Raw genomic sequence first — 22,165 nt, 5'->3', positions numbered from 1 at the left:
CTCTCTCCCCCGCCACCTCTCCTCTCTCTCTCCCTGCCTGAATCTACATCCTAAATTGCACCCTATTCCCTATATAATGCACTACTTCTGACCAGGGCCCTATAGGGATTATGGTACCACATGAAGTGACTCTAAATTGGTTAAGTGCCCTTCAGCTATGAGGAGTCATCTTGTGAGACCTTTCCATCTCTGCCTTTGTGTATACATGGAGTGATATTACATTGTCTCAGGTCACCACCATGAATGTTAATGCCTTCTTTCAGATGTTTCTTTAAGGGCTTTGTGAATTTGAATCAGAACTAGCACCTCTTCTCAAAATCATTATCACGTACAGTACCAGTCATTCAGGGATTTTATTTATTTTTTAAACTATTTTCTACATTGTAAAATAATAGTGAAGACATCAAAACTATGAAATAAAACATATGGAATCATGTAGTGACCAAAAAAGTGTTAAACAAATCAAAATATGTTTTATATATTAGTTTCTTCAAAGTAGCCACCTTTTGCCTTGATTTTCACACTCTTGGCATTCTCTCAACCAGCTTCACCTGGAATTATTTTCCAACAGTCTTGAAGGAGTAGTAACCCAGGCACTATCCAGTCTGACTGTTGGGGAATAACAGTCTAGTCACTGTCCAGTCTAATGAAGATGGGTCTGACTGATGGGGAATTAACAGTCCAGTCTAATGAAGATGGGTCTGACTGATGGGGAATAACAGTCTAGTCTAATGAAGATGGGTCTGACTGATGGGGAATAACAGTCTAGTCACTGTCCAGTCTAATGAAGATGGATCTGACTAATGGGGAATAACAGTCCAGTCACTGTGTCCGTCCTCAGTGCTGAAAACTAGCTAAGAGTCCCCTTCAAATGTTTCTCTTGTGTGTGATTCTCAACCTTCTTTAACCTTCATAGGCCCGTGGCCCAGATGATATGACAGTCAGGCTAGGGAAGACTACTGGACCCCTGTATTAAATACAACATCTCTGTTTCCTCCTCCTCCTCTCCCTGGGACAGTCTCAGAAACAGAATGTAGATCTGAGCAGGCAGGCCAAGTTCGCCCAGACACCGTCCTTCGCTCTCTTCGTCACCCTGAAGAACGTGGTGTGTAAGATCGGAGAAGATGCAGAGGTCCTCATGTCGCTCTACGACCCTGTTGAGTCAAAGTTCATCAGGTATGTAACCTCCTATGACGTCATAGGTTTTAAAGGTCATCGCGTACAGTACATCGAGCCCATAGGGAGAGCGTTGCATTGTGGGTTTTGTAGTCGACTTGAGCTTCAACAGATTTCCGCAACGATTTTCACAAGTTACTACCAAACTTATCATAACGACAAATTGAAACATTTGCTCACAAAAAAATATTGTACTTATTTAACACTGTAAATTATAGGAATTAGTTGTTTTGAATTGTTTCTTTTAAGGTTAAAGGTCATCAGGTATGTTCCTCTGTGACCCTCTGAGGGTTAAAGTTTATCAGGTATGCCAAGGGTCGCAAGAGTTCTGGACACTTTCTCAAATTTCCCAGGTTTTCCTGAAATCCCGGTTAGAGGATTCCCTCCCTGGTTAGAGGATTCCCTCCCTGGTTAGAGGATTCCCTCCCGGTTAGAGGATTCCCTCCCCGGTTAGAGGGTTCCCTCCCCGGTTAGAGGGTTCCCTCCCTGGTTAGAGGATTCCCTCCCGGTTAGAGGATTCCCTCCCCGGTTAGAGGATTCCCTCCCGGTTAGAGGATTCCCTCCCGGTTAGAGGATTCCCTCCCGGTTAGAGGGTTCCCTCCCCGGTTAGAGGGTTCCCTCCCCGGTTAGAGGGTTCCCTCCCCGTTTAGAGGGTTCCCTCCCGGTTAGAGGGTTCCTCCCCGGTTAGAGGGTCCCCTCCCGGTTAGAGGGTCCCCTCCCCGGTTAGAGGGTCCCCTCCCCGGTTAGAGGGTCCCCTCCCCGGTTAGAGGGTCCCCTCCCCGGTTAGAGGGTCCCCTCCCCGGTTAGAGGGTCCCCTCCCCGGTTAGAGGGTTCCCTCCCCGGTTAGAGGGTTCCCTCCCCGGTTAGAGCCTCCCCGGTTAGAGCCTCCCCTCCCCGGTTAGAGGGTTCCCTCCCCGGTTAGAGGGTTCCCTCCCTGGTTATTTCCTCACTATTGTGGGAATCCTCTCATCAGGATTTCTGGAGAACCTCTGAATCATGGGAATAGTACTGTCCTAGGCCCAAGTGCAGAGCCAGGAACGTTACAGCACCGACCCAGCTGCCAGCCTGCCTGGGGGTTTTCTCTTGTTCCGGAATACTGTTCAGGAAACGTCTCACCTGTGTACGACATTAGTCAGTCGATTGTCATTTGATCATCTTGAGACTAGAGTTGATTTGTGATGCCAGATTGTAAAGCTAAAATGTTGATATCGGTTCTTCCCCTCCTCCCCAGTGAGAATTACCTGGTGCGATGGTCCAGTCAAGGCCTGGTGAAAGATATAGACCAGCTACATAACCTGAGATCAGTCTTCACTGTGAGTATATGTAGATATAGACCAGCTACATAACCTGAGATCAGTCTTCACTGTGAGTATATGTAGATATAGACCAGCTCCATAACCTGAGATCAGTCTTCACTGTGAGTATATGTAGATATAGACCAGCTACATAACCTGAGATCAGTCTTCACCGTGAGTATATGTAGATATAGACCAGCTACATAACCTGAGATCAGTCTTCACTGTGAGTTTATGTAGATATAGACCAGCTACATAACCTGAGATTAGTCTTCACCGTGAGTATATGTAGATATAGACCAGCTACATAACCTGAGATCAGTCTTCACTGTGAGTATATGTAGATATAGACCAGCTACATAACCTGAGATCAGTCTTCACTGTGAGTATATGTAGATATAGACCAGCTACATAACCTGAGATCAGTCTTCACTGTGAGTATATGTAGATATAGACCAGCTCCATAACCTGAGATCAGTCTTCACTGTGAGTATATGTAGATATAGACCAGCTACATAACCTGAGATCAGTCTTCACCGTGAGTATATGTAGATATAGACCAGCTACATAACCTGAGATCAGTCTTCACTGTGAGTATATGTAGATATAGACCAGCTACATAACCTGAGATCAGTCTTCACCGTGAGTATATGTAGATATAGACCAGCTACATAACCTGAGATCAGTCTTCACCGTGAGTATATGTAGATATAGACCAGCTACATAACCTGATATCAGTCTTCACTGTGAGTATATGTAGATATAGACCAGCTACATAACCTGAGATCAGTCTTCACTGTGAGTATATGTAGATATAGACCAGCTACATAACCTGAGATCAGTCTTCACCGTGAGTATATGTAGATATAGACCAGCTACATAACCTGAGATCAGTCTTCACTGTGAGTATATGTAGAGTGTTGGCTGCTACTGCACGGTTGTTTACCCAGACCTGTCTTGAGGGATGTCGGTGTGTGTGTGTCTGTTTACCCCCGTTTGGGCGGCTGTGTTTGTTAAGCTCCCCAGCTCTGAAAGAAAGAGGACGACCCAGAGCGACCCGGTTTGTTTGTCAAAGGTCACCTCTCTACTAATGGCTGGCTAAGGGCAGCCCGGGTCACTGCGCCTACGTACGACAAGCTAGTTGGCGCCCGCTACTCCACTCGCTACACTGGCGGCACAGCATGGATCACAGCAGGACATGAACCATGGACACAATTAAATAGGGAGTTCAAGCAATTCGGGAGTGAAACGGCCTCCTTAACAAAAATGTATCCTCCTTTGAAAAGGTTCTCTCAGCCTGGTGGTGTTACTGCTGCAGCCTAATAAACAGATCAGCCTGGTGGTGGTGGTGTTACTGCTGCAGCCTAATAAACAGATCAGCCTGGTGGTGTTACTGCTGCAGCCTAATAAACAGATCAGCCTGGTGGTGTTACTGCTGCAGCCTAATAAACAGATCAGCCTGGTGGTGTTACTGCTGTAGCCTAATAAACAGATCAGCCTGGTGGTGTTACTGCTGCAGCCTAATAAACAGATCAGCCTGGTGGTGTTACTGCTGCAGCCTAATAAACAGATCAGCCTGGTGGTGTTACTGCTGCAGTCTAAAAAACAGATCAGCCTGGTGGTGTTACTGCTGCAGTCTAAAAACAGATCAGCCTGGTGGTGTTCCTGCTGCAGCCTAATAAACAGATCAGCCTGGTGGTGTTACTGCTGCAGTCTAAAAACAGATCAGCCTGGTGGTGTTACTGCTGCAGTCTAAAAACAGATCAGCCTGGTGGTGTTCCTGCTGCAGCCTAATAAACAGATCAGCCTGGTGGTGGTACTGCTGCAGTCTAATAAACAGATCAGCCTGTAGTGTTACTGCTGTAGCCTAATAAACAGATCAGCCTGGTGGTGTTACTGCTGCAGCCTAATAAACAGACCAGCCTGGTGGTGTTACTGCTGAAGTCTAAAAAACAGATCAACCTGGTGGTGTTACTGCTGCAGCCTAATAAACAGATCAGCCTGGTGGTGTTACTGCTGCAGCCTAATAAACAGATCAGCCTGGTGGTGGTGGTGTTACTGCTGCAGCCTAATAAACAGATCAGCCTGGTGGTGTTACTGCTGCAGCCTAATAAACAGATCAGCCTGGTGGTGTTACTGCTGCAGCCTAATAAACAGATCAGCCTGGTGGTGGTACTGCTGCAGTCTAATAAACAGATCAGCCTGTAGTGTTACTGCTGTAGCCTAATAAACAGATCAGCCTGGTGGTGTTACTGCTGCAGCCTAATAAACAGATCAGCCTGGTGGTGTTACTGCTGCAGTCTAAAAAACAGATCAGCCTGGTGGTGGTGGTGTTACTGCTGCAGCCTAATAAACAGATCAGCCTGGTGGTGTTCCTGCTGCAGCCTAATAAACAGATCAGCCTGGTGGTGTTACTGCTGCAGTCTAAAAACAGATCAGCCTGGTGGTGGTGGTGTTACTGCTGCAGCCTAATAAACAGATCAGCCTGGTGGTGTTACTGCTGCAGCCTAATAAACAGATCAGCCTGGTGGTGTTACTGCTGCAGCCTAATAAACAGATCAGCCTGGTGGTGTTACTGCTGCAGTCTAAAAACAGATCAGCCTGGTGGTGTTACTGCTGCAGTCTAAAAACAGATCAGCCTGCTGGTGTTCCTGCTGCAGCCTAATAAACAGATCAGCCTGGTGGTGTTCCTGCTGCAGCCTAATAAACAGATCAGCCTGGTGGTGTTACTGCTGCAGCCTAATAAACAGATCAGCCTGGTGGTGTAACTGCTGCAGCCTAATAAACAGATCAGCCTGGTGGTGTTCCTGCTGCAGCCTAATAAACAGATCAGCCTGGTGGTGTTACTGCTGCAGTCTAAAAAACAGATCAGCCTGGTGGTGTTACTGCTGCAGTCTAAAAAAACAGATCAGCCTGGTGGTGTTCCTGCTGCAGCCTAATAAACAGATCAGCCTGGTGGTGTTCCTGCTGCAGCCTAATAAACAGATCAGCCTGGTGGTGTTCCTGCTGCAGTCTAATAAACAGATCAGCCTGGTGGTATTACTTCTGTAGCCTAATAAACAGATCAGCCTGGTGGTGTTACTGCTGCAGTCTAATAAACAGATCAGCCTGTAGTGTTACTGCTGTAGCCTAATAAACAGATCAGCCTGGTGGTGTTACTGCTGCAGTCTAATAAACAGATCAGCCTGTAGTGTTACTGCTGCAGCCTAATAAACAGATCAGCCTGGTGGTGGTACTGCTGCAGTCTAATAAACAGATCAGCCTGTAGTGTTACTGCTGTAGCCTAATAAACAGATCAGCCTGGTGGTGTTACTGCTGCAGCCTAATAAACAGACCAGCCTGGTGGTGTTACTGCTGAAGTCTAAAAAACAGATCAACCTGGTGGTGTTACTGCTGCAGCCTAATAAACAGATCAGCCTGGTGGTGTTACTGCTGCAGCCTAATAAACAGATCAGCCTGGTGGTGTTGGTGTTACTGCTGCAGCCTAATAAACAGATCAGCCTGGTGGTGGTACTGCTGCAGCCTAATAAACAGATCAGCCTGGTGGTGTTACTGCTGCAGCCTAATAAACAGATCAGCCTGGTGGTGGTGGTGTTACTGCTGCAGCCTAATAAACAGATCAGCCTGGTGGTGTTACTGCTGCAGCCTAATAAACAGATCAGCCTGGTGGTGGTACTGCTGCAGTCTAATAAACAGATCAGCCTGTAGTGTTACTGCTGTAGCCTAATAAACAGATCAGCCTGGTGGTGTTACTGCTGCAGCCTAATAAACAGACCAGCCTGGTGGTGTTACTGCTGAAGTCTAAAAACAGATCAACCTGGTGGTGTTACTGCTGCAGCCTAATAAACAGATCAGCCTGGTGGTGTTACTGCTGCAGCCTAATAAACAGATCAGCCTGGTGGTGTTGGTGTTACTGCTGCAGCCTAATAAACAGATCAGCCTGGTGGTGGTACTGCTGCAGCCTAATAAACAGATCAGCCTGGTGGTGTTACTGCTGCAGCCTAATAAACAGATCAGCCTGGTGGTGGTGGTGTTACTGCTGCAGCCTAATAAACAGATCAGCCTGGTGGTGTTACTGCTGCAGCCTAATAAACAGATCAGCCTGGTGGTGGTACTGCTGCAGTCTAATAAACAGATCAGCCTGGTGGTGTTACTGCTGTAGCCTAATAAACAGATCAGCCTGGTGGTGTTACTGATGCAGTCTAATAAACAGATCAGCCTGGTGGTGTTACTGCTGCAGCCTAATAAACAGATCAGCCTGGTGGTGTTACTGCTGCAGCCTAATAAACAGATCAGCCTGGTGGTGTTACTGCTGCAGTCTAAAAACAGATCAGCCTGGTGGTGGTACTGCTGCAGCCTAATAAACAGATCAGCCTGGTGGTGGTGGTGTTACTGCTGCAGCCTAATAAACAGATCAGCCTGGTGTTGTTACTGCTGCGGCCTAATAAACAGATCAGCCTGGTGGTGTTACTGCTGCAGCCTAATAAACAGATCAGCCTGGTGGTGTTACTGCTGCAGGGGGTGTAGTGTAAAGGAACACTCGGGAAGTACTGTTACCAAGGTAATACTGACTCATTAATTCACTGTGTTGGGCAGTACTGTTACCAAGGTAATACTGACTCATTCACTGTGTTGGGCAGTACTGTTACCAAGGCGTCGCTCCGTGGTCATACTGCAGCATAGCTCCGTGGTCATACTGCAGCATAGCTCCGTGGTCATACTGCAGCATAGCTCCGTGGTCATACTGCAGCTCCGTGGTAACAATGTAGCTCCGTGGTCATACTGTAGCTCCGTGGTCATACTGCAGCTCCGTGGTCATACTGCAGCTCCGTGGTCATACTGCAGCGTCGCTCTGTGGTCATACTGCAGCGTAGCTCCGTGGTCATACTGCAGCTCCGTGGTCATACTGCAGCGTCGCTCTGTGGTCATACTGCAGCGTAGCTCCGTGGTCATACTGCAGCTCCGTGGTAACACTGTAGCTCCGTGGTAACACTAGCTCCGTGGTCATACTGCAGCGTAGCTCCGTGGTAACACTGTAGCTCCGTGGTCATACTGCAGCTCCGTGGTAACACTGTAGCTCTGCGGTCATACTGCAGCGTAGCTCCGTGGTCATACTGTAACTCCGTGGTAACACTGTAGCTCTGTGGTCATACTGCAGCTCCGTGGTAACACTGTAGCTCCGTGGTCATACTGCAGCTCCGTGGTAACACTGCAGCTCTGTGGTCATACTGCAGCTCCGTGGTAACACTGTACCTCCGTGGTCATACTGCAGCTCCGTGGTAACACTAGCTCCGTGGTAACACTGTAGCTCCGTGGTAACACTGTAGCGCCGTGGTAACACTGTAGCTCCGTGGTCATACTGCAGCGTAGCTCTGTGGTAACACTAGCATAGTTCCGTGGTCATACTGCAGCGCAGCTCCGTGGTCATACTGTAGCTCCGTGGTCATACTGCAGCTCCGTGGTCATACTGTAGCGTAGTTCCGTGGTCATACTGCAGCGCAGCTCCGTGGTCATACTGCAGCGCAGCTCTGTGGTAACACTAGCATAGTTCCGTGGTCATACTGCAGCGCAGCTCCGTGGTCATACTGTAGCTCCGTGGTCATACTGCAGCTCCGTGGTCATACTGTAGCGTAGTTCCGTGGTCATACTGCAGCGCAGCTCCGTGGTCATACTGCAGCGCAGCTCTGTGGTAACACTAGCATAGTTCCGTGGTCATACTGCAGCGCAGCTCCGTGGTCATACTGTAGCTCCGTGGTCATACTGCAGCTCCGTGGTCATACTGTAGCGTAGTTCCGTGGTCATACTGCAGCTCCGTGGTAATATGGAATAGCTTCACTCTTTCTCAGTGTTTCCTCATCCTGGTCCTGGGGACTTAAAGGGGGGTTTGTTTGTTGTTCCCGACACATCCCGTTCAACTCATCTCTTTCATCTAGCTTTCATCCAGGTGTGTAGTACTAGAGCAACAACTAAAATGTGCACCCCCCCCCCACTTCTATCTACAATGAAAAAATAAATGAAGTGTTGGTCCCATGTTTCATGCGCTGAAATAAAATATCCCAGAAATGTTCCATTGGCACAAAAAAACCTGTTTACATCTCTGTTAGTGAGCGACTTCTCCTTTGACCAGTTAAACCATTTGTCAGGTGTGGCATATCAACACACTGATTTAAACAGCATCATCATTACACAATTGTTGTAATGTTGTGTTTCTATTATTTGATCAGTATAAATGATTTGTTTCCCGATTTGTAACTGAAGTTGTGTAGGAATACAAGACGTTTACAGGTACACCAGGGTGGTTTTGCTCCTCCCAATACACCACCACTGAGTCTATTGGTTGTCGTCGTTCTCCCCCCCAGGACCTTGGCAGTGAGGATTTAAAGAGAGAGAAGATCAGCTTTGTGTGCCAGATCGTTAGAGTCGGACGGATGGAGCTACGTGACAACAACACCAAGAAGCTGACCTCTGGGCTGAGGAGACCTTTTGGAGTGGCAGGTAAACCGGCCGTGTCTTTAAACCCAGAGACTACTGGAACTAGCCTGGGAACCGGTCTGTTTGTGCTAACATTCCTCTGTCTCTATCAGTAACAGAGACTACTGGAACTAGCCTGGGTACCGGTCTGTTTGTGTTAACATTCCTCTCTGTCTCTATCAGTAACAGACTGCTATAGCATTGACCTTCTATACTATATGTTCTGTCTCTAACAGTAACAGACTGCTATAGCATTGACCTTCTATACTATATGTCCCGTCTCTACCAGTAACAGACTGCTATAGCATTGATCTTCTATACTATATGGCCTGTCTATCAGTAACAGACTGCTATAGCATTGACCTTCTATACTATATGTCTCTATCAGTAACAGACTGCTATATCATTGACCTTCTATACTATATGTCCCGTCTCTACCAGTAACAGACTGCTATAGCATTGACCTTCTATACTATATGTCTCTATCAGTAACAGACTGCTATAGCATTGACCTTCTATACTATATGTCCCATCTCTACCAGTAACATACTGCTATAGCATTGACCTTCTATACTATATGTCCCGTCTCTACCAGTAACAGACTGCTATAGCATTGACCTTCTATACTATATGTCTCTATCAGTAACAGACTGCTATAGCATTGACCTTCTATACTATATGTCCCGTCTCTACCAGTAACAGACTGCTATAGCATTGATCTTCTATACTATATGGCCTGTCTATCAGTAACAGACTGCTATAGCATTGACCTTCTATACTATATGTCTCTATCAGTAACAGACTGCTATATCATTGACCTTCTATACTATATGTCCCGCCTCTACCAGTAACAGACTGCTATAGCATTGACCTTCTATACTATATGTCCTGTCTAACAGTAACAGACTGCTATAGCATTGATCTTCTATACTATATGTCCTGTCTAACAGTAACAGACTGCTATAGCATTGATCTTCTATACTATATGTCTCTATCAGTAACAGACTGCTATAGCATTGACCTTCTATACTATATGTCCTGTCTCTATCAGTAACAGACTGCTATATCATTGATCTTCTATACTATATGGCCTGTCTAACAGTAACAGACTGCTATAGCATTGACCTTCTATACTATATGTCTCTATCAGTAACAGACTGCTATAGCATTGACCTTCTATACTATATGTCTCTATCAGTAACAGACTGCTATAGCATTGACCTTCTATACTATATGTCCTGTCTCTATCAGTAACAGACTGCTATAGCATTGACCTTCTATACTATATGTCTCTATCAGTAACAGACTGCTATAGCATTGACCTTCTATACTATATGTCCCGTCTCTACCAGTAACAGACTGCTATATCATTGACCTTCTATACTATATGTCCCGCCTCTACCAGTAACAGACTGCTATAGCATTGACCTTCTATACTATATGTCTCTATCAGTAACAGACTGCTATAGCATTGACCTTCTATACTATATGTCCTGTCTCTAACAGTAATGGATGTGACTGACATCATAACAGGCAAGATGGATGATGAGGACAAGCAGTATTTCATCCCCTTCCAGCCGTGAGTATGAAATATGAATAACACACACTCTCTCTCGTCCATTACATCACCATAACACAGTGCACTATGTCATAAAACCCGTGTCGATGTCTCTGTTCCTACTTGATCATGGGGGAGATGTTCTATAAACACAACACATATGGACCAGAACATAATGGAGTTCATGGTGGGACCTCTATGGACCAGAACATACTGGACCTCTATGGACCAGAACATACTGGACCTCTATGGTAGGACCTCTATGGACCAGAACATACTGGACCTCTATGGACCAGAACATACTGGACCTCTATGGTAGGACCTCTATGGACCAGAACATACTGGACCTCTATGGACCAGAACATACTGGACCTCTATGGTAGGACCTCTATGGACCAGAACATACTGGACCTCTATGGACCAGAACATACTGGACCTCTATGGACCAGAACATACTGGACCTCTATGGTAGGACCTCTATGGACCAGAACATACTGGAGGTCTATGGTAGGACCTCTATGGACCAGAACATACTGGAGGTCTATGGACCAGAACATACTGGAGGTCTATGGACCAGAACATACTGGAGGTCTATGGAACAGAACATACTGGAGGTCTATGGACCAGAACATACTGGAGGTCTATGGACCAGAACATACTGGAGGTCTATGGACCAGAACATACTGGAGGTCTATGGACCAGAACATACTGGAGGTCTATGGACCAGAACATACTGGAGGTCTATGGACCAGAACATACTGGAGGTCTATGGTGGGACCTCTATGGACCAGACCATAATGGACCTCTATGGACCAGACCATAATGGACCTCTATGGACCAGAACATAATGGACCTCTATGGACCAGAACATACTGGAGATCTATGGACCAGAACATAATGGACCTCTATGGACCAGAACATAATGGACCTCTATGGACCAGAACATACTGGAGGTCTATGGTGGGATCTCTATGGACCAGAACATACTGGAGGTCTATGGACCAGAACATACTGGAGGTCTATGGACCAGAACATACTGGAGGTCTATGGACCAGAACATACTGGAGGTCTATGGACCAGAACATACTGGAGGTCTATGGACCAGAACATACTGGAGGTCTATGGACCAGAACATACTGGAGGTCTATGGACCAGAACATAATGGACCTCTATGGACCAGAACATAATGGACCTCTATGGACCAGAGCATAATGGATCTCTATGGACCAGAACATAATGGACCTCTATGGACCAGAACATAATGGAGGTCTATGGTGGGACCTCTATGGACCAGAACATAATGGAGGTCTATGGTGGGACCTCTATGGACCAGAACATACTGGAGGTCTATGGTAGGACCTCTATGTACCAGAACATACTGGAGGTCTATGGTGGGACCTCTATGGACCAGAACATAATGGACCTCTATGGACCAGAACATAATGGACCTCTATGGACCAGAACATAATGGAGGTCTATGGTGGGACCTCTGGACCAGAACATACTGGAGGTCTATGGTAGGACCTCTATGGATCAGAACATACTGGAGGTCTATGGTAGGACCTTAATGGACCAGAACATACTGGAGGTCTATGGTAGGACCTCTATGGACCATAACATAATGGACCTCTATGGACCAGAACATAATGGACCTCTATGGACCAGAACATAATGGACCTCTATGGACCAGAACATAATGGACCTCTATGGACCAGAACATAATGGACCTCTATGGACCAGAACATACTGGACCTCTATGGACCAGAACATACTGGAGGTCTATGGTAGGATCTCTATGGGCCAGAACATACTGGAGGTCTATGGTGGGATCTCTATGGACCAGAACATACTGGAGGTCTATGGACCAGAACATACTGGAGGTCTATGGACCAGAACATACTGGAGGTCTATGGACCAGAACATTAGTCTATGTTAGGGTAGTACTCTGGCCTCTATGGACCAGAACATAATGTCTGTGTTAGGGTCGTACTCTGACCTCTATGGACCAGAACATAATGGACCTCTATGGACCAGAACATAATGTCTGTGTTAGGGTCGTACTCTGACCTCTATGGACCAGAACATAATGTCTATGTTAGGGTCATACATTAGGTCCTGCCAAGGCAGCAGCTACTCTTCCTGGGGTTTATTAAGGATCCCCATTAGTTCCTGCCAAGGCAGCAGCTACTCTTCCTGAGGTTTATTATGGATCCCCATTAGTTCCTGTCAAGGCAGCAGCTACTCTTCCTGGGGTTTATTGTGGATCCCCATTAGTTCCTGCCAAGGCAGCAGCTACTCTTCCTGGGGTTTATTATGGATCCCCATTAGTTCCTGCCAAGGCAGCAGCTACTCTTCCTGGGGTTTATTGTGGATCCCCATTAGTTCCTGCCAAGGCAGCAGCTACTCTTCCTGGGGTTTATTATGGATCCCCATTAGTTCCTGCCAAGGCAGCAGCTACTCTTCCTGGGGTTTATTATGGATCCCCATTAGTTCCTGCCAAGGCAGCAGCTACTCTTCCTGGGGTTTATTATGGATCCCCATTAGTTCCTGCCAAGGCAGCAGCTACTCTTCCTGGGGTTTATTATCGATCCCCATTAGTTCCTGCCAAGGCAGCAGCCACTCTTCCTGGGGTTTTATTATGGATCCCCATTAGTTCCTGCCAAGGCAGCAGCTACTCTTCCTGGGGTTTATTATGGATCCCCATTAGGTCCTGCCAAGGCAGCAGCTACTCTTCCTGAGGTTTATTGTGGATCCCCATTAGTTCCTGCCAAGGCAGCAGTTACTCTTCCTGGGGTTTATTATGGATCCCCATTAGTTCCTGCCAAGGCAGCAGCTACTCTTCCTGGGGTTTATTCTGGATCCCCATTAGTTCCTGTCAAGGCAGCAGCTACACTTCCTTGGGTCTAAGCACAACATATAACATTATTACACCACTACATATCTACAATACAAAATGTGTAATACCAACCATACGACAATATTACAATGTATGTGTGTGTCTCTACCTTTTGTTTGTGTCTCTCCACAGTTGCATAAGGTTTTGGTTGTTTTGTGTGATTGGTTGTCTATTTGAGCCAGTAAATGGGTCTTTACTATTCGTATGGAGGGGAATGACTGGAGCTTCCCTCCAGGCCTGAGGACACACACTCTCTACTAGGCTTAAATGGAAGATGTGGCATATTGGAAGTGGCAATATCGTCCACTATTATCCTCAGTAATTTTCCATCCAGATGGTCTGACCTCGGTGGCTTGTCATTTGTTGATAGACAACAATCATCTTTTCACCTCTTCCACACGGACTTTACGGAATCAGTCAGATATATATTTAGAGTTTGTTGCCGGCATGTCGTTCCCTATATAGTGCACTACTACCCTATAGACCCTGGTCTAAAGTAGTGTACTACTACCCTAATAGGTTCCTGGTCTAAAGTAGTGCACTACTACCCTATAGACCCTGGTCTAAAGTAGTGTACTACTACCCTAATAGGTTCCTGGTCTAAAGTAGTGTACTACTACCCTATAGGCCCTGGTCTAAAGTAGTGCACTACTAACCTATAGGCCCTGGTCTAAAGTAGTGCACTACTACCCTATAGGTCCTGGTCTAAAGTAGTGCACTACTACCCTATAGGTTCCTGGTCTAAAGTAGTGCACTACTACCCTATAGGTTCCTGGTCTAAAGTAGTGCACTACTACCCTATAAACCCCTGGTCTAAAGTAGTGCACTACTACCCTATAAACCCTGGTCTAAAGTAGTGCACTACTACCCTATAGGCCCTGGTCTAAAGTAGTGCACTACTACCCTATAGGGTCTACTGGGTCCTGGTCTAAAGTAGTGCACTACTACCCTACCTGGTCTAAAGTAGGCCCTGGTGGTCTAAAGTAGTGCACTACTACCCTATAAACCCTGGTCTAAAGTAGTGCACTACTACCCTAATAGGTTCCTGGTCTAAAGTAGTGCACTACTACCCTATAAACCCTGGTCTAAAGTACTGCACTACTACCCTATAGACCCTGGTCTAAAGTAGTGCACTACTACCCTATAAACCCTGGTCTAAAGTAGTGCACTACTATAGCTCCTGGTCTAAAGTAGTGTACTACCCTGGTCTAAAGTAGTGCACTACTACCCTATAAACCCTGGTCTAAAGTAGTGCACTACTACCCTATAGACCCTGGTCTAAAGTAGTGTACTACTACCCTATAAACAGGGTAACAGGGTTGTTTTCAACCCTTCACACCTGATTTAATGTGCAGTTTATTACACTCTCCTATTACCTACATAGACCAGGTTTAAAGTAGTGCACTATATAGGGAATAGGGTGCCATAGTAGTGCACTATATAGGGAATAGGGTGCCATAGTAGTGCACTATATAGGGAATAGGTTGCCATTTGGGGCTCAGGCCCTCCACTATTCCACCGTGACTAAATTAAGGCGATCTCATTTGATCCTGAGAGGATTCCATAATTGGAAATGGTTTAGCACGAGGCCCAAATGGCACCTATTCCCTATATAGTGCACTACTATTCACCCCCAAATGGCACCCTATTCCCTATATAGTGCACTACTATTCATCCCCAAATGGCATCCTATTCCCTATATAGTGCACTACTATGGCACCCTATTCCCTATATAGTGCACTACTATTCACCCCAAATGGCACCCTATTCCCTATATAGTGAACGTGGTGAAGGATGTAAGGAAAAGTGTCATTTGGAACTCAGTCGTAGCTACCAATCAGTTTAGTTTAGTTGGCACGGTAGGCAGATCTCCTCAGTTAACAGCTCTATTTAGGAATATACATCATGGATTAGACTCCTCCTCTCCACACACACACACACACACACACACACTGTCGTAGTGATGAATTTTGGTAGTTTCCTGAATAGCAGCTTTAGTTTTTAGCTAGGACCCTGTTCTAAGGCAAACTAAACAGGAAGTTACCGTTCCTGATAAAGGACTGTTTGATGTAACTATATAATTGGTTAGAGATCTCTGGCAAACAGCTTCGTTTTGGAGACGGAAATGGCCCTCACATTGTTAAAACAAAGGTTGAGATATAATGTCATGTTCTTCCTAGTGTTGCCGGGGGCAACATCTTTCCCTAAAAGACTTCGACCAGGGTTACAATGGCCTTTTCTAACCCAGTTTATTAATATTTAGTTGCTTTAAAGTCAACAGGAAGAGGAAACGGAGAGATGTTAGTCATGTTCAATGTTATTGCTGCTTTTTAATTTAATCAAGCTCTTATTTACTTCATTTCTACCCTTAAACATACTATACATATTCCTTCTCTCTGCCCTCCTCTCTCCTCCTCTCTCTCTATGCCCTCCTCTGCTCTCCCTCCTCCTCTCTGCTCTCTCTCCTCTCTCCTCTGCTCTCCTCCTCTCTCCTCTGCCTCCTCTCTCTCTGCTCCTCTCCTCTGCTCTCTCTCCTCCTCTCCTCTGCTCTCTCTCTCTCCTCTCCTCTGCTCTCTCTCCTCCTCTGCTCTCTCCTCCTCTCCTCTGCTCTCTCTCTCCTCTCTCTCTCTCTTCTCCTCTCCTCTGCTCTCTCTCCTCCTCTCCTCTGCTCTCTCTCCTCCTCCTCTGCTCTCTCTCCTCCTCTCTCTCTCTCTCCTCTGCTCTGCTCTCTCCTCCTCTCCTCTGCTCTCTTCTCCTCCTCTGCTCTCTCTCTCCTCTGCTCTCCTCTGCTCTCTCCTCTCCTCTGCTCTCCTCCTCCTCTCCTCTCCTCTCTCCTCTCCTCTGCTCTCTCCTCCTCTCCTCTGCTCTCTCCTCTCTGCTCTCCTCTGCTCTCTCTCCTCCTCCTCTGCTCTCTCTCTCTCCTCTCTGCTCTCCTCTCTCTCTGCTTTCTCTCCTCCTCTGCTCTCTCTCTCCTCCTCTCTTCTCCTCTGCTCTCTCTCTCCTCTCCTCTGCTCTCTCTCTCTCCTCTGCCTCTCTGCTCTCTCTCCTCTCTCTCTGCTCTCTCTCTCCTCCTCTCTCTGCTCTCTCTCCTCCTCTCCTCTGCTCTCTGCTCTCTCTCTCTCTCTCTCCTCTCTGCTCTCTCTCTCCTCTCCTCTCTGCTCTCTCTCTCTCTGTTTCTCTCCTCTGCTCTCTCTCCTCCTCTCTCTCTGCTCTCTTCTCTCTCTCTCCTCTCCTCTGCTCTCTCTCTCCTCTGCTCTCTCCTCCTCTCCTCTGCTCTCTCTCCTCCTCTCCTCTGCTCTCTCTCTCCTCTCCTCTGCTCTCTCTCCTCCTCTCCTCTGCTCTCTCTCCTCCTCTCTCTCTGCTCTCTCTCCTCCTCTCCTCTGCTCTCTCTCCTCCTCTCCTCTTCTGCTCTCTCCTCTCCTCTGCTCTCTGCTCTCTCTCCTCCTCTCCTCTGCTCTCTCTTCTCCTCCCTGCTCTCTCTCCTCCTCCTCTGCTCTCTCCTCCTCTCCTCTCTTCTCTCTCCTCTCCTCTCCTCTGCTCTCTCTCCTCCTCTCTCTCTCTGCTCTCTCTCTCTCTCCTCTCTCTCTCTCTCTCTTCTGCTCTCTCCTCTCCTCTCTCTCTCTCCTCCTCTCCTCTGCTCTCTCTCTCTCCTCTGCTCTCTCTTCTCCTCTCCTCTGCTCTCTTCTGCTCTCTGCTCTCTCTCCTCTCCTCTCCTCTCCTCTCTCTTCTCTCCTCTCCTCTGCTCTCTCTTCTCCTCTCCTCTGCTCTCTCTCTCTCTCTCTCTCTCTCCTCTGCTCTCTCTTCTCCTCTCTCTCTGCTCTCTCTTCTCCTCTCTCTCCTCTGCTCTCTTCTCTCCTCTCTCTCTCTCTCTCCTCTCTCTCTCCTCTCCTCTGCTCTCTTCTCCTCTCTCTCTCTTCTCTCTCTCTCTCTCCTCTCTCCTCCTCTCCTCTGCTCTCTCTCTCTGCTCTCTCTCCTCTGCTCTCTCTCTCCTCTCTCCTCTCCTCTCTCTCTCCTCTCCTCCTCTGCTCTCTCCTCTCCTCTGCTCTCTCTTCTCTCTCTCCTCTCCTCCTCTCTCTTCTCTCTCCTCTCCTCTGCTCTCTCTCTCCTCTCTCTGCTCTCTCTCTCCTCTGCTCTCTCTCCCTCTCCTCCTCTCCTCTGCTCTCTCTCCTCTCTCTCCTCTCCTCTCCTCTCCTCTGCTCTCTCTTCTCCTCTCCTTTGCTCCCTCTCTCTCTCTCCTCCTCTCTCTCTCTCCTCCTCCTCTCTGCTCTCTCTTCTCTCTCCTCTCCTCTCTCCTCCTCTCCTCTGCTCTCTCTTCTCCTCTCCTCTGCTCTCTCTCTCCTCTCCTCTGCTCTCTCTCTCCTCTCCTCTGCTCTCTCTCTCTCTGCTCTCTCTCTCTCCTCTCCTCTGCTCTCTCTCCTCTCCTCTGCTCTCTCTCCTCTCTCTCTCTCCTCTCCTCTGCCCTCTCTCCTCTGCTCTCTCTTCTCTCTCCTCTGCTCTCTCTCTCTCTCTCTCTCTCTGCTCTCTCTTCTCTCTCCTCTGCTCTCTCTTCTCCTCTGCTCTCCTCTCTTCTCCTCTCCTCTGCTCTCTCTTCTCCTCTCCTCTGCTCTCTCTTCTCCTCTCCTCTGCTCTCTCTTCTCCTCTCCTCTGCTCTCTCTTCTCCTCTGCTCTCTCTTCTCCTCTCCTCTGCTCTCTCTTCTCCTCTCCTCTGCCCTCCTCTCCTCTGCTCTCTCTTCTCCTCTCCCTCTCTCTCTCCTCTCTGCTCTCTCCTCTCTCCTCTCTCTCTCCTCTCCTCTGCTCTCTCTCCTCTCCTCTGCTCTCTCCCTCTCTTCTCCTCTCCTCTGCTCTCTTCTCTCTCTCTCTGCTCTCTCTCTCCTCTCCTCTCTCTCTCTTCTCCTCTCCTCTCTCTCTCTCCCTCTGCTCTCCTCTGCTCTCTCTCTCCCTCTCTGCTCCTCTGCTCTCTCTTCTCCTCTCCTCTGCCTCTTCTCCTCTCCTCTGCTCTCTCTTCTCTCCTCTGCTCTCTCTTCTCTCTCTCTGCTCTCCTCCTCTCCTCTGCCCTCTCTTCTCCTCTCTCTCTGCTCTCTCTTCTCCTCTCTTCTGCTCTCTCTCTCTCTCTCCTCTCTCTCTCTCCTCTCCTCTGCTCCTCTCTCTCTCTCTCTCTCCTCTCCTCTCCTCTGCCTCTCTCTCTCTCTCCTCTCTCTCTTCTCCTCTCCTCTGCCCTCCTCTGCTCTCTCTCTCTCTCTCTCTCTCTCCTCTCTCTCTTCTCCTCTCCTCTCTCTCTTCTCTCTCTCTCTGCTCTCTCTTCTCCTCTCCTCTGCTTCTCTCTCTCTCTGCCTCTCTCTTCTCTCTCTCCTCTCCTCTCTCTCTCTCCTCTCCTCTCTCTCTCTCCTCCTCTCCTCTGCTCTCTCTTCTCCTCTCTCTCTCTCTCTCTCTCCTCTCTCTACTCTCTCTCTCTCCTCTCCTCTGCTCTCTCTTCTCCTCTCCTCTGCTCTCTCTTCTCCTCTCCTCTGCCCCTCTGCTCTCTCTTCTCCTCTCCTCTGCTCTTCTCTCTCCTCTCTGCTCTCTCTTCTCTTCTCCTCTCCTCTGCTCTCTCCTCTCCTCTCCTCTGCTCTCTCTTCTCTCTCCTCTCCTCTCTCCTCTGCCCTCCTCTCTCTCTCTTCTCCTCTCTCTTCTCTCTCTCTCTCTCTGCTCTCTCTCTCTCTCTCTCTCTCTCTCCTCTCTCTCTCTGCTCTCTCTCTCCTCTCTCTCCTCTCCTCTCTCTCTCTCTGCTCTCTCTTCTCTTCTCCTCTGCTCCTCTTCTCTCTCCTCTCCCCTCTTCTCCTCTCCCTCTCTCCTCTCTCTCTCCTCTCCTCTGCTCTCTCTTCCTCTCCTCTCTCTCTCTTCTCCTCTCTCTCTCTTCTCCTCTCCTCTGCTCTCTCTCTCTCCTCTCCTCTGCTCTCTCTCCTCTCTCCTCTGCTCTCTCTTCTCCTCTGCTCTCTCTCTCCTCTCTCTGCTCTCTCTGCTCTCTCTCTCCTCCTCTCTCTCTGCTCTCTCTTCTCTCTCCTCTGCTCTCTCTCTCCTCTGCTCTGCTCTCTCTTCTCCTCTCTCTCTCTCTCTCTTCTCTCTCTCTGGTCTCTTTCTCTCTCTCTTCTCTGCTTTCTCTTCTCGCTCTCCTCTCTTCTCTTCTCTGCTCCTCTCCTCTCTCTCCTCTGCCTCTGGCTCTCTCTTCTCCTCTCTCTGCTCTCTCTTCTCTTCTCTCTTCTCTTCTCTTCTGGCTCTCTCTCTCTCTCTTCTCTCTCTCTGCTCTCCTCTCTCTCTCTCTCTGCTCTCTCTCTCTTCTCCTCTCTCTCTCTTCTCCTCTCTCTCTCTTCTCTTCTTTCTCTCTCTTCTGCTCTCTCTTCTCTCTCTCCTCTGCTCTCTCTTCTCTTCTCTTCTCTCTTCTCCTCTCCTCTGCTCTCTCTTCTCTCTCTCTTCTCTCTTCTCCTCTGAATCTGTATCCTCTGCTCTCTCTTCTCTCTCTCTCTCTACAGTCTGCTCTAGAATCTCTTCTCTGATCTCTCTTCTCCTCTGCTATCTCTTCTCTCTCTCTTCTGATCCTCTCCTCTCTCTTCTCTTCTCCTCTGCTCTCTCTTCTCTTCTCTCTTCTCTTCTCCTCTCCTCTGCTCTCTCTCCTCTGCTCTCTCTCTCTCTCTCTCCTCTGCTCTCTCTCTGCTCTCTTCTCCTCTCCTCTGCTCTCTCTTCTCTCTCCTCTGCCCTCTCTTCTCTTCTCTCCTCTGCTCTCTCTTCTCCTCTCCTCTGCTCTCCTCTGCTCTCTCTCTCTCTCTGCTCTCTCTTCTCCTCTGCTCTCTCTTCTCTGCTCTCTCTCTTCTTCTCTTCTCTCTCCTCTGCTCTCTCTTCTCCTCTCTCTCTGCTCTCTGACTCCTCCTGTCTCTCTCTCCTCTCCTCTGCTCTCTCTTCTCTTCTCTCTCTCTTCTGCTTCTCCTCTGCTCTCTCTCTTCTCTCTCTCCTCTGCTCTCTCTCTTCTCTCTCTCTCTTCTCTCTCTGCCTCTCTTCTCTCTCTCTCTCTCTCTCTCTCTTCTCTTCTCTCTCTCCTCTTCTCTTCTCCTCTGACTCTCTCTTCTCCTCTCCTCTGCTCTCTCTTCTCTGCTCTCTCTGCTCTCTCTTCTCTCTCCTCTCTCTCTCCTCTCCTCTGCCTCTCTCTCTCTCCTCTCTCTCTCTCTCTCTTCTCCTCTCTCTCTCTCTCCTCTGCTCTCTCTTCTCTGCTCTCCCTCTCCTCCTCTCTCTCTCTTCTCTCTCTCTCCTCTCTCCCTCTCTCTTCTCCTGCTCTCTCTCTCCTCTGCTCTCTCTTCTCCTCTTCTCTCTCTCTCTCTCTCTCTCTCTCTCCTCTGCCCTCTCTTCTCTCTCTCTCCTCTCCTCTGCTCCTCTGACTCTTCTCCTCTCTCTCTCTCTCTCCTCTGCTCTCTCTTCTCCTCTCCTCTGTGCTCCAGGCTTCTCCTCTCCTCTGCTCTCTCTCCTCTCCTCTCCTTTTCCTGCTCTCTCTCTCTCTCTCTCCTCTCTCCTCTCTCTGCTCGCTCTCTCTCTCCTCTCCTCTGCTCTCTCTCCTCCTCTCCTCTGCTCTCTCTCTCCTCTCCCTGCTCTCTCTCCTCCTCTCCTCTGCTCTCTCTTCCTCTCATCTGCCTACTCCAGGCTGCTCTCTTCTTGATCTGCTCTCTGACTCTCTCTCTCCTGACATCTCCTCCTCTCCTCTGCTCTCTCTTCTCCTCCTCCTCTGCTCTCTCTCTCCTCCTCTCCTCTGCTCTCTCTCCTCCTCTCCTCTGCTCTCTCTCCTCCTCTCCTGTCTCTCTTCTCCTCTCCTCTGCTCTCTCTTAATGTCTCCTCTGCTCTCTCTCTGCCCTACTCTCTTCTCTGCCCTACTCTCCTCTCTGCCCTAGGGAGGTCCTCTGCTCTGCTCTCTCCTCTGCCCTCCTCCTCCTCCTCTCCTCTCTCTCTGGTGTTGTTCCTGTCATGTGCCTACTACAGGCTAGCGTTGGATGATGCTGTGCTTCGCCACAGGCAACTGAACATCTCCCGTTTTTCAACCAGGGTGGCGGGGGAGAGCGACTTTCTCCAGACCGTCATCAACAAGGTCATGAAGGAGGTCAACCACAAGGGACAAGGTAAAGTTAATGTACAGGGAGGTGGGGGGTGAGATGCTTGGAGTGGTACTGTGAGAGGGCAGGGAGGTTCTGTTGGGTGACGTTACTGTATGATATAGAATACAGTATGATATAGAATACAGTATGATAAAGAATACAGTATGATACAGAATACAGTATGATACAGAATACAGTATGATATAGAATACAGTATGATATAGAATACAGTATGATACAGAATACAGTATGATATAGAATACAGTATGATACAGAATACAGTATGATACAGAATACAGTATGATACAGAATACAGTATGATATAGAATACAGTATGATATAGAATACAGTATGATATAGAATACAGTATGATATAGAATACAGTATGATATAGAATACAGTATGATATAGAATACAGTATGATATAGAATACAGTATGATACAGAATACAGTATGATATAGAATACAGTATGATATAGAATACAGTATGATACAGAATACAGTATGATATAGAATACAGTATGACTGAGGTATTTGGTCGGAGGAGGCCAATCACAAAGAACATTTTAAAGTTACTGTGCAGGGAGGAATGATATGACAGGCCTGGGGTCTGACTAAAGGACGACAGGCCTGGGGTCTGACTAAAGGACGACAGGCCTGG

The 22,165-nt window shown here is 47.9% G+C and overlaps 1 protein-coding gene across 1 annotated transcript in view; it reads left to right on the top strand.

Moving 5' to 3' along the window:
* The window catches only part of LOC112241065 (dedicator of cytokinesis protein 1-like), a gene marked incomplete at its 3' end in the record, with an annotated part of 113,119 nt that overhangs the window by 18,176 nt on the left and 72,778 nt on the right, over positions 1–22,165 (top strand). The window contains 5 exon segments of the mRNA XM_042314914.1: positions 1,019–1,176; positions 2,408–2,489; positions 8,831–8,966; positions 10,449–10,521; positions 21,455–21,528. Of these exon segments, the coding sequence (XP_042170848.1) occupies positions 1,019–1,176; positions 2,408–2,489; positions 8,831–8,966; positions 10,449–10,521; positions 21,455–21,528 (523 nt within the window).

This window comes from Oncorhynchus tshawytscha, unplaced genomic scaffold, assembly GCF_018296145.1.
Source record: "Oncorhynchus tshawytscha isolate Ot180627B unplaced genomic scaffold, Otsh_v2.0 Un_contig_11280_pilon_pilon, whole genome shotgun sequence".
In the NCBI taxonomy this organism is placed as follows: Eukaryota; Metazoa; Chordata; class Actinopteri; order Salmoniformes; family Salmonidae; genus Oncorhynchus; species Oncorhynchus tshawytscha.
This window is presented reverse-complemented; position numbering and strand designations above follow the sequence as displayed.